Raw genomic sequence first — 11,020 nt, forward strand, 5'->3', positions numbered from 1 at the left:
ACATGGATGGAGCCTTCTGTCCATACACTGCATTTATTTCGTCTGTATTTGTGCACGTCTTCTTAAAGCTTACAGATTCAGACAAAACTGAGCAGGTGTAGCATAGTTCAAGTGAAATATGACCCTAGGAGACAACAGAACAAATCGGTTATATAGTGAAAAGAATTCTCCCAACTGATGCAGGCTATTCTCATGAACTGTTTGTACATTTTCCTTTGCAAAGTAATGCACCAAAATTCGTACATATCCCACATAAAAATAAGCCAGTAATTCGTGCATAACCCACATATTTTGAAAGGCTGCGATCATGTGATTAACATGCTGATGGTAATAAAGAAAAAAGTGGTCTCGAGAGGGGCTGCCCCCTAATGGTCGACCAATTCTTAGTCGACCAGAAAGGTCATTGGTCACCAAGATTTCATTGGTCACCAATGTGAAACTCTATCAGGAGCTGCGCCTTGTCAAAATAAATCAAAACCTACATGACTGGACCATGTGGGAATTTAATTTGAAAGGACAGACACAGGAAGTGTCCACGCTCAGCAGCCAGACAGGAGTCACATTAATTTCCAGGGCTGGTACCTGCAGTTATTCCACAGGCTAGTTAATAACATGTCGGGCAGGAAATCCAAAGTGTGGGATCATTTTGAGAAGGTGAAGGACGAACCCAAGGTGATATGTAAACTCATCTTCATTGGTCGACTACAAACATGACATATCATCTGAAGCATGGAAGTAGCTACATGCCCATTAGCCCACAGCGTCATTAACAGGCGGCTCGCTCAGTGTGTGACGTGCACTTGTAGATAAAATATAGGCCTATATTAATGAAGGTTCATTAGTACGGTTTTGTATTTCTCTGTAACGTAGCACAGTGTTAACAATGTTACTGATACTATTCCTTCTTCAACTCAAACCATTGTGATGCCCCGCCCAAAATATATCATTTAATAATTAGATTAATATTGTAAACATGCGGACAACTAGTCGACTAATGGCCCTAAATGATGACTGTTGGTCAACTAGGAAAATTCTTAGTTGGGGGCAGCCCTAGGGATAGCAGAACAAATCAGTAATACGATGAAAAGAATTCTTTGTACTGATGTGGACTGTTCTCATGAACTGTTCGTACGTTTTCCTATGCAAAGTAACGCACCAAATTCGTACATATCCCACATTTTGGAAGGTTGCGATCACGTGATGAAGAAAGAAGTGGTCTCGAGCAGTCCAGTTAGAAGGCAGGTTGGGGCGATGGATTGGTCACAAAACACAGGACTTTCCCCAGGAGACCAGCCTTCTGAATCGAGTAAACTTTGAGTGACCTTTGAGTCATTTTACGGTACATCCTCACCATGTTTCTTTTTCCTAAACCTAACCACAGTAACTTTATATTCATTATATAACTTTATGTTACAGACACAACATCATTTATGGGGCGTTAATTCGTAGGATATTATACAAACTGTTGTATAAGTGTACCCTAATGACCTGACAGACCGCCACAGTCTACAACACTGCCTCCCTTAAAATGTGCATAATTCAAATCACCATTACCTCATTTATAGCTGTCAGAAACTTTTGACTCTGCCCTTTAGTGCCATCTTGGCTCTGTCTATAAAGGACACATGGAAGTATGAGGGCAGTGACATTTACAATGTTTGAAATGAACAAATCTTTTTCAGAATGTAAAGGCAGTATAAATGAGCCCTAGGAAGGTGGGGACAGGATAAAGGAGAAGAAGAACTTTTAGAATACATAGTGAGTTTAGATGAAGGGAAGAAGAGACAAGGACAGTCAGGGAGGAGGAAGAGGGAGTAATGAGGTGGGAGGAAAACGGTATTATTTGCAGGCTGGGAGCAGGGAGTCAAAGACTGGGAGAAAACACGAACAATGGACGCTAAGAGAGTGGGAGGTGCAGTTGACAGAGGGGGAGGAAGAGAGAAGACTAGACAGGATTGCTAAAGGCTTCCCTCAGGTCACACAAGCCCCTTAAGAATCTTTCTCAGACTGAGTAACACAATTGCAACCCATCAGACTCGCTCTACGTCGGAGAAGTTTGAGCTCACACCAGAGCAGAAGAGTCAGCTCGGGATGGAATCAACTTTTCAACCACATCCACTGTTGGAGGCTGAAGGCAGCCTTGATTTGCATTCTTCAAATTATGCCACTGGAAGAGATGAGGAATGCATGATGTGAGTGAGCGAGCATTTAATTTTTCATTGAAAGCTTTGCAAATGGATTTTCTGCTTCCTTTCAATCAAGCAAAAATGCAGATGAGCGAGGGGAAACAGTGGTTAAGTTGGAAATCCAGTACATCCCAGTATTTGGGGATTATTTGTTTAATTACAGAGGAACCTGTGTTGTTCCTAGGCCCATGATACCTTGGGTGAATTATGGGTGTGACTTTCAGTTATTTCAGCTCCTACAAGAGTTAGCAGTAAGCGACAGATGTCTTCCTTTTTCTTAGATGTTTTGGAGAAATAAATGTTCAAACCTTGAACAGGGAAAGGTGATCCTAATTCGGGTTATCCCCATGTTCCCAAGGTCCTAGATTCCCCAGCTCCCTTAATATAACGCACAAGACTCACTTTACATCTGTCTTCCTAGTGATTTAACAGATTCATAAATATCAAAATATGTCTTTTTATATAAAATAACATTGTTAAAGGGTGCTAAGAGCTATTGGTCAGCAGCATTTGGCAGGAAGGTAATCAAAACAAAGATGGAAGCACCGGAGATGGAATCAGAAACCTCTTCGGAGCTTAAATCAAACGTCTGGACTTATTTGGGATTCTTTGACACGCAAGGAAAGAAGGACTTGGATATGACACATGGGGTTTGTAAGCAGTGTCATATGAGAATACTCTAGGAATACTACAAACATTAGGGGTCACCTCACACAACACCATCCAGAGATAACGTTAGCCACTAATGGCCAAGCTGAAACCGCTCCACTGAAAAGTCAACCAACACTGGACACACATGGACAAAACTACCATCCAACTCTGAGAGAGTGAAGAAGATAACACAGTCCATTACCCACTTCATGTGCAAAGATCTGTGTCCATACAGCGTTGTTGAAAGCGAAGGCCTTTGTTACATGCTAAAAACACTCCGTTGGTACGTGACTCCATCTGAACGTTTTTTCACCGACACAGTCGTACCCAAGCTCTACGGAGAAGTGAAGTATGAAGTTGAGGAATCTGAGTACAGCAGGAAGGGTGGCATTAACTTGTGACGCGTGGACTTCACAGTGGATTCATATGTGACTATAACAGCAAATTATCTCACAGAACACTGACGATTGCTGTCTCGCATTCATAGAACTATCAGTCACACTGGAGCAAACATTGTAGACCTCCTGCAAAATGCAATACCAGAATGTAACAGACAGCGCTTCCAACATGGCTGTTGCCCCTTAATTAGGGAGATACTTGCATGTAGAGTGTTTCGCTCACATGCTAAATCTGGCCTCGCAGTGGACTTAACTGAAATAACATCAGGCACATTTGCTTACAGGAGGTGGAAACAAACCTTGTCTACCTCAAAGCAGACATGGAGCCAATTCAGAGCCTCAACGTCCCACATCATGACATCAGTTAGCTAATGCTAAGCTAAGTTTATCCCGTTTAAACAAAAAGTTCAGCGTGTAGTGAAATACCACTTTCATGTCTGTACGCTAAATATGAAGTAAGTGCTAGCAGCCACGTTAGCTTAGCTTAGCTGAGGTTAGCTTAGCACAAAGACTTAAAATGGGGAAACAGCTAGCCTGACTGTCCACGGCTAACAAAATCTGTGTACTTATTGGTTTAAACTGTAGAAACAGAAAGTAGAAAGTTACGTTCACGTCTTTTTCTTGGATTTTGTACGGATTAAGCTAAACTCGCTAGCTGCTAGCAGTAGCTTCATATGCACTGTAACACATCAGAGTGATGTCAATCTTCTTATCTAACTCTGGGCAAGAAAGCATATGAGAATATTTCCCAACATGTCAAACTTTTCCCATATGGTGTGGCAGGCTGCGTTCTCACGTCATATTCTTTCAGAAAAGGAAAGACACCTGTAGCATGGCACTATCTCTAGTGGACGCCGGTTCAGTACCCAGAAGGGGGACTAAATACAGAAACAAATATACACACAACCCTTATTAGTAAGTTTGTGCCATGTCCCTGTCATCCTCCCGTTAATAGAAATGTATTACTCCTCCTGCGGCACTGACAGCACAGCCATACACCATCTTGTCTGACCAGGATCAATGCTCTAAATGGAAATTACAATGCTGCTTCACGTCTCCTGCTTTTCATGTGTCACTGCTTTTGCATTAAAGAAATAAGATAGTGTACACTACAGTACACTCCCTCTCGAGTTCGCTCTTCATCTGTCTCTCATTGTTCATCATCCTGCACAACTGTCAGGGTGGCTTGGCTGGTAAATCATGAGTGAATCCACTTATTGAATCCCCCCCTGACATTTATTTTGTACATCTCATATCATCTGTGTGTTTGTCCACGTCTGGGTGAATCCATGTTAGAGCAGTTTTCCTCTTAGTAGCCATGCTAATGTATACTGCTCCTGACCTGCACTCTTTAGGAATTATGTCTTAATGGTACAATAAATCAATCTGGATTAACAGAAACAATGCAAACGCAGTCCAGTGGAACAGATGGGGCTCAGCGCGGTGCGTCGTGTGTTGCCGCGTGTATGAGCATGTGTGTGTGTGCAGCTCTGGCAGAGGCCATTCATGTGACCTTGATAGTGGCGAGCAAAGAACATTCAGCACCATGGACAGTTCTGAGGCACAGACAGCGCATGTGAGAAGCAGGATACTTCATGTTTTGTTGTTTTACAGCATTGAATCAAAGGGGATTTAACGTGTTCTGCGACTCTGATTAAAAACGCCACGTGGATGCTTCTCTGCAGAGGTCCTCTGAGGGCAAATGAACACAGGTCTGCAAGAAACCTCTGACTTTGGGGAGGATTGTTTTCCAGCCAGACAATGACACCAAGCATGAAGCCAAAGCTGGACGCCAGTGACTTTAAATAACGCTGTTAATGTTCAGGAGTCCAAATTTCAATCCATTTAAAATTTTGTGGCTGGATTTGCAATGAGTATGAGTTGGAATATTCAAAAAACATCTGGAAAAGACTCTAATTTGCAAACACTCTTAACTCTTTATTGATTCATTTGTAATTTGTTTGTGTTTTTGTTGTTGTTGTTGTATCTTCATGAGCCATTTTTGGCTCCTAACCTCTCTTGTACAATGTTTTGACTTTTAATTCATTTTTCCTGTATTTTCTATACATGTATGTGCAAATAAACGAAACTAAACTACATTGGGTCAGTGCTGTAAGACAATAAAAAGTGGCATATTTGAAGGGGTTAACTTGTTAAAGGTACACATAGCACACGCATACAAACACCCATCAGATATCATCACTGCAGCGGTCGAATGTTAAACTAAAACTCATTAAACTCGCAATGCAATCACCAAAAAAAAAGTTGCTATCGTAAGTTTTGCCGTATTACGGATGTTTTACATTTGCACATAATTATGTAGCGGACATGTTGAAAGATGGGTTTTTGGGTCACTATCCCAACAGGAAAAGCAGCAATGTCTCTTTTAAAAAAAACAACTGCTTTTTGTATTTCCCCAATGGAAAAAAAAAAGTGGCAGGTGGCTACAAAACACCCACCTTTGAAGCCTAAAAAGCCAACAAAAAAACAGCAATGACTCGCTAAAACATTTTTATTTGTTCGTCTCACCTACGAGATACACCATCCACCATCCCCTCCACCTCCTAATGACAAAGTCAGCTCAAATACTAAGTCACTTTAGAAATGTTGTGATGATATGTATGAAACATGCTGAGGAAACATACAATGCCATTATTTTCTTCTGGCAACTGGGCCTAACATCTGGTTGGGTTTAGGCACAAAAATTGCTTGGTTATGGGTTAGGAAAAGATCATGTTTTGGCCTATAATACACAGTTTTGGGGTCACTATCCCGGCAGGAAAAGCAGCAACACCTCTGTTAAAAAAACAACTGCTTTTCGTGTGTCACTCGTGGAAAAACTGTGACTGGTCACTACAAAACACCGACGTTTGAAGCCTAAAAAAAAAAAAAAATTAAAAAGAGCAATGACTCTAAAACACAGCCCATTTGTTTGTTGGTCTCGCCTACATGGTGCACCATCCACCATCCCCTCCACCTCCTAATGACCGAGTCAGCTCATATGCTACGTCACTTTAGAAATGTTGTGATGATACGTATGAAACATACAAATGTAACGTATTCGTGGTTTGCAGAAACATACAATCCCACTATTTATCTCTGGCAAATTGGCATCACATGGTTAGGTTTAGGCACAAAAAACGCTTAGTTATGGTTGGGAAAAGATGGAAAAACAGTGACAGGTTGCTACAAAACACTTGAGTTTGGAGCCTAAAAAGCCATTGTAAACACAACAATGACTCGCTAAATCACAGCCAGCTTGGCAGGTGTCTCACCTCGGTGACGCGCCATCCACCATCCCCTTACTCCCAATGACAGAGTCAGCTCATATTCTACGTCACTTTAGAAAAGGTGTTATGACATGCAAATGTAACGTAATCATGGTTTGTAGAAACATAAAATGCCATTATTTTCTTCTGACAACTGGGCCTAACATTGTGCTTAGTCATGTTTTGGAAAAGATCCTGTTTTGGCTTAAAATACCCGGTTTTGGGCTCACTATCCCTACTGGAAAAACAGCGACTGGTTGCTACAAAACATCCGAGTCTGAAGCGTAAAAAGCTGCTGGAAACACAGCAATGACTCACTAAATCACAACCAGTTTTGTTGTTTGAGGTCTTAAGCAGTGGTCGGCAGCTTGGCAGGCGTCTCGCCTCGGTGAGATGGCATCTACCATCTTCCTACTCCCAGTGACAGTGTCATTTTATATACTACGTCACTTTAGAATTGTTGTTATGAAATGTATGAAACACGCAAATGTATTCATAGTTTGCAGAAACATACAATGTCATTATTTTCTTCTGCTGACTTGTCATAACATGGTTAGGTTTAGGCACAAAAAAACGCTTAGTAATGTTTAGGAAAAGACTTAAAATACCTGGTTTTGGGGTCACTATCCCTGCTGGAAAAACAGCGACTGGTTGCTACAAAACACCTGAGTTTGGAGCCTTGTTGGTCTCCAACAGTGGTCTGCAGCTTGGCAGATGTCTCGCCTCGGTCAGATGCCATCCACCATCCCCCTACTCCGTTATGTCAGTCAGCTCATACACTATGTCACTAAATGAGCGACACACTCGCCTCGAGTGGCCGCCGATGATTTGTTATTTGCATAAATGTGCAACATTTCAGTGAGGACAGTTTATACAATGCAAAAGATAACTTCACTTGAGAGGAATATGTGTGCTTTGATGTGATGGACCACCTGGATTCTACTTTATATGCTAATAGCTCAAACATAAAGCGACAGTCAGTCGAGACTCTCTTTACCTCTGTCCAAATATTCCCTGTGGGCTGCGACTAACGATTGTATTCATTGTCGATTTATCTGCTGATTTGTTTCTCAGTTGATGCATGAATTGTTTGGTTTATAATGATCAGAAAATTGTGAAAATTGTCTGTAAAGTCCAGGTTTGTCTTCAAATAGCTTGCGGCCCCTTACCCAACAATTCAGTCAGTGTACTATAACATAAGGAAAAGAAACTCATCCTCAATATGGGGAGCGAATGACAAAATTTGTCTGATGGCACCGACTCTGTATGAAATATGACACTAACTCATAACATATCTACAAGCAAGTAAATTCAAACTTATCAAGGCTTATTAGAAACTCTCGGGAGCCTGGAAGGTGATTTATAAGCAACCATTAATGCCTTTCTGTCTTTGATTATGCTCCCGCCGGATATGTTCCTCCCAGTGTGACATCCTTCAACAGCTTAATGAGGAACAAGCTCCACTCTGTACAATCAAACCCTGAACGTAGGTGTTTGTTTTTTTGTTGTGACGATGTGAAATTGCTGACATTTGTCTCAAAGTCGGTGATGTGCCTTCAGGAGTCGGCGCTTTGCTTGTTTTAAAATGTTTACAATGTCACCACGCTCTCTCGGCACTTGTGAATTCGCCAAAAAGCTCATTTCACATTCAAAGTGTGGGAATATAAGGGGGGAACGAGGTAACCTAACCGGAACGGGGGACAAATCTAGAGGTGCGAGTGAAGGTGACAAAAATGTTGAGTGTGTTATTTAATCACACTCCTGTTCCTAGAAAACACTTTGTCCCACCTTGTAGTGAGAGTCCACCTTGGTGCAGAATTAACAAACCACCACGGTTGAAATGCAAGCCTGGGTCCTCCAAATCAATATCCATTAAGCATTCAATTGATTCCACAGGGCAACAACTGAGTGAATAATGTGGAAATACAGGAGGAGCTTGAATTACCTGTCAGAAAATTAAGCCTCAGCTTGTCAAGGGGGGGGGGTGTGAAGTTAATCAAGGGGAAATCCAGCACAGGCCTCATACGGTGTCTGTGATTTTACAGTATCTTGTCGGCTACTTCGTAAAATCTTAACTGTATTGTTGCTTCCCTCTGACAGTGTTTGAGCTGACATCCGTACGTGGGTGATAACAGGCGGTGGCATTATATCTCATGGCCCTTGAGGGTATCACAGGGTTTTCTGGCCAAACACACATGCTATATTTAGACAAGAAAAGAGTACACTGCAAACATATCCATCTTGAGAATTTAATGTGAGGCAGGAGATGAAGCTTCACAGTGGGGTGAATAATGTCACATGTTTGACACTGTGCAGTTTGAAAACACACTGTTATAGAGGTTTTTTCCTGCAATCTGAAGCTGATTTGCGCCTATTTTTGTTTGTTTAATGAGGGAGATCTGATTCAAAGAGTCCTCATAATTCATAGTAAATCTCTCCTTAAAATGGAGATTGTGCACACAGCATGAAAGCTACTTACTCCGCTTTCCTGGCCAGTCCAACTGAGCGGCAGAGCGCGGTGGGAGTCTGCGGAACCAGGGACTTGCAGCAGGGGCTCCTCTTGTCCTCCTCGGCGGAGTCCGGGCTGGCTTGGCTCGCTTTGGGTGACTGCGGCGAGGTGGGGACGAGCTGCAGCTGCTGCGGGTGGTGGGAGGACGGCGCAGGAGGGGTGGGATGCTGCTGAGGCTGGGCCGATAGACCGGGGATCTGCTGCTGATGCTGCTGCTGCTGCTGCTGCTGCTGATGCTGATGCTGCTGCTGCGGCGGCGGCTGCTGCTGCTGCGCCTGCTGACCGAGATGAGCCGCAGCTTTGTTGCTCCCCGGGTGCTGATGGAGGTGGGCCGGCGCCTGGGGACTGGCGCTGCGGTGAGTCGGGTGGTGGTGGTGGTGGTGGTGATGCTGCTGAGCGGGCTGCTGGACGTAGTGATGAGGGTCCCGCAACTGTCGGTTCTCTCCGATCAGGTCCTCCACCTTTCGCTCGAGTTCGTCGATGCGTTGGCGCTGCGTCTGGATCAAGCTTTGCTGGTTCTGGACGATAGTGGTGAGCTCCTTCAGGTAAAGAACGGCTTTCATTGGATTATCCAGCAGGCTCTCCATTACTGAGTGTGAATGTGGCCGTGTGCCCGGCTGTGGTGACTTCTTCTTCAGCTGCTTTCTGGCGCTGCGAACCGTCGATGGGGCCTCTGAGCTGTGCGTAACCGGGATGCTCTGGCGGCCGTCTGACGGCTCTACGCTCTGCTGGGGCTGGGTAGTCTCTCTCTTTCTCTCTCTCTCTCTCTCTCTCTCTCTCTTTCCCTCTCTCGATACTCTGTGAGGATACCAGAAATGGTGCTGATGCAACGGGGGGATCAGCATCAGCGGAGAGCGGGGGGCGGGGCCCTAGTGGACTGGTGATGTCAACACGCAGGGGGAAACAGTGAAGCTGTCATGCGCGTTTCACACCTAAATCCAGTCTTTGCATCATGTATCCAACATGTGTTTCTGCCAGTCACTTCAGTTCCACTTCACACACTAGTTCCCAGTCAAAATAATACCTCCAGACTTTTATTTCCAGAGCTGAACTAAACTGCATGCCCCGGTCACTTGTCTACCAGTCTTTTAAAATGTCAAGTAGGAATATTAAATAATCCTCCTGAGCTAAACCAATCTGTGCATCCATTCTGTCTGGTTTGAGGTATGGTGGTCCTGGAAGATCAACACACTGGAGAGACACAGGGGTAGATTTCAGGGGGGACACGGGGGGCACCTTCCCCTCAGTATCTAAAATGTGCATTTGTCTGTCCCAATAAAAACATGAAAGTAGGGGAGGACTTTTATTTTGACAAAATGAAAGACATTTACACCATAAAGTGATGCATGAAAAGGATATGTTTGACACTCAAAATTCCCTGGGGGAGGACTCCCAAATCTCCTGTTTCAATGTTGAAATGAAACCTATGCCCTTGGCTGCAGGTCACACAGCATACAAAAAAAAACCCACAATATGCCATCGGTGGTTTTGGAAAATGAGCAAACAACAGCCCCTTTTTTCACAGCTTGTTCAAGGCTGGAATGTTGCGCCTTTATTCTGCTTTGCCATTCTGTAGAAAACATAAGGACACAAAATAGGGGGGGCATTTGTTACTCCAAATTCTGTGACCCATCAGAATCCATGACCCAGCCTCTAAACCAGGGGTGTCAAACATACAGCCTGGGGGCCAGAGCCAGCCTGCCAAAGGGTTTAATCCGGCCCACTAGATGACGTGTAGTGATGGGCAAAGCAGTTCTTTAGATGTTACTGAATCACTAGAATCGGTTCATTAAAAAGATTCGTTCAAAGGATTCGTTCACCAAATTGTTCAGTGCATGGCGGGGGGGGCCCTGACTGTGTGCTGCGTAGTCCAACTCACTGAATTTAGCTTGGAGAAAACGGTCCCTATGAAAGTGTATCGCTGAGAAGAAATGATCACTCAGGGATCGGGGGTTACGACTTTCACCGAGTGATTCATTCACCGAGTGATTCGTTCACCGAGTGATT

General features: G+C 43.7%; 1 protein-coding gene across 3 annotated transcripts in view; it reads right to left on the reverse strand.

Annotated features, from left to right (window-relative positions):
• Nucleotides 1-9,804, reverse strand: part of iqsec3a (IQ motif and Sec7 domain ArfGEF 3a) — a 178,823-nt gene extending 169,019 nt beyond the window's left edge. For 2 of the 3 annotated variants that reach the window (XM_033614824.2, XM_033614822.2), the window contains exon 1: nt 8,984-9,804. In XM_033614824.2, coding sequence (XP_033470715.2) covers nt 8,984-9,600 — 617 coding nt within the window. In that variant the 5' untranslated portion in view covers nt 9,601-9,804. The remainder of the gene's footprint in view (nt 1-8,983) is intronic. The other variant, XM_033614825.2, reaches the window with a different exon arrangement.
• Between the last annotated feature and the right edge of the window lie 1,216 nt (nt 9,805-11,020).

Source organism: Epinephelus lanceolatus, chromosome 23 (genome assembly GCF_041903045.1).
Source record: "Epinephelus lanceolatus isolate andai-2023 chromosome 23, ASM4190304v1, whole genome shotgun sequence".
Classification (NCBI taxonomy): Eukaryota; Metazoa; Chordata; class Actinopteri; order Perciformes; family Serranidae; genus Epinephelus; species Epinephelus lanceolatus.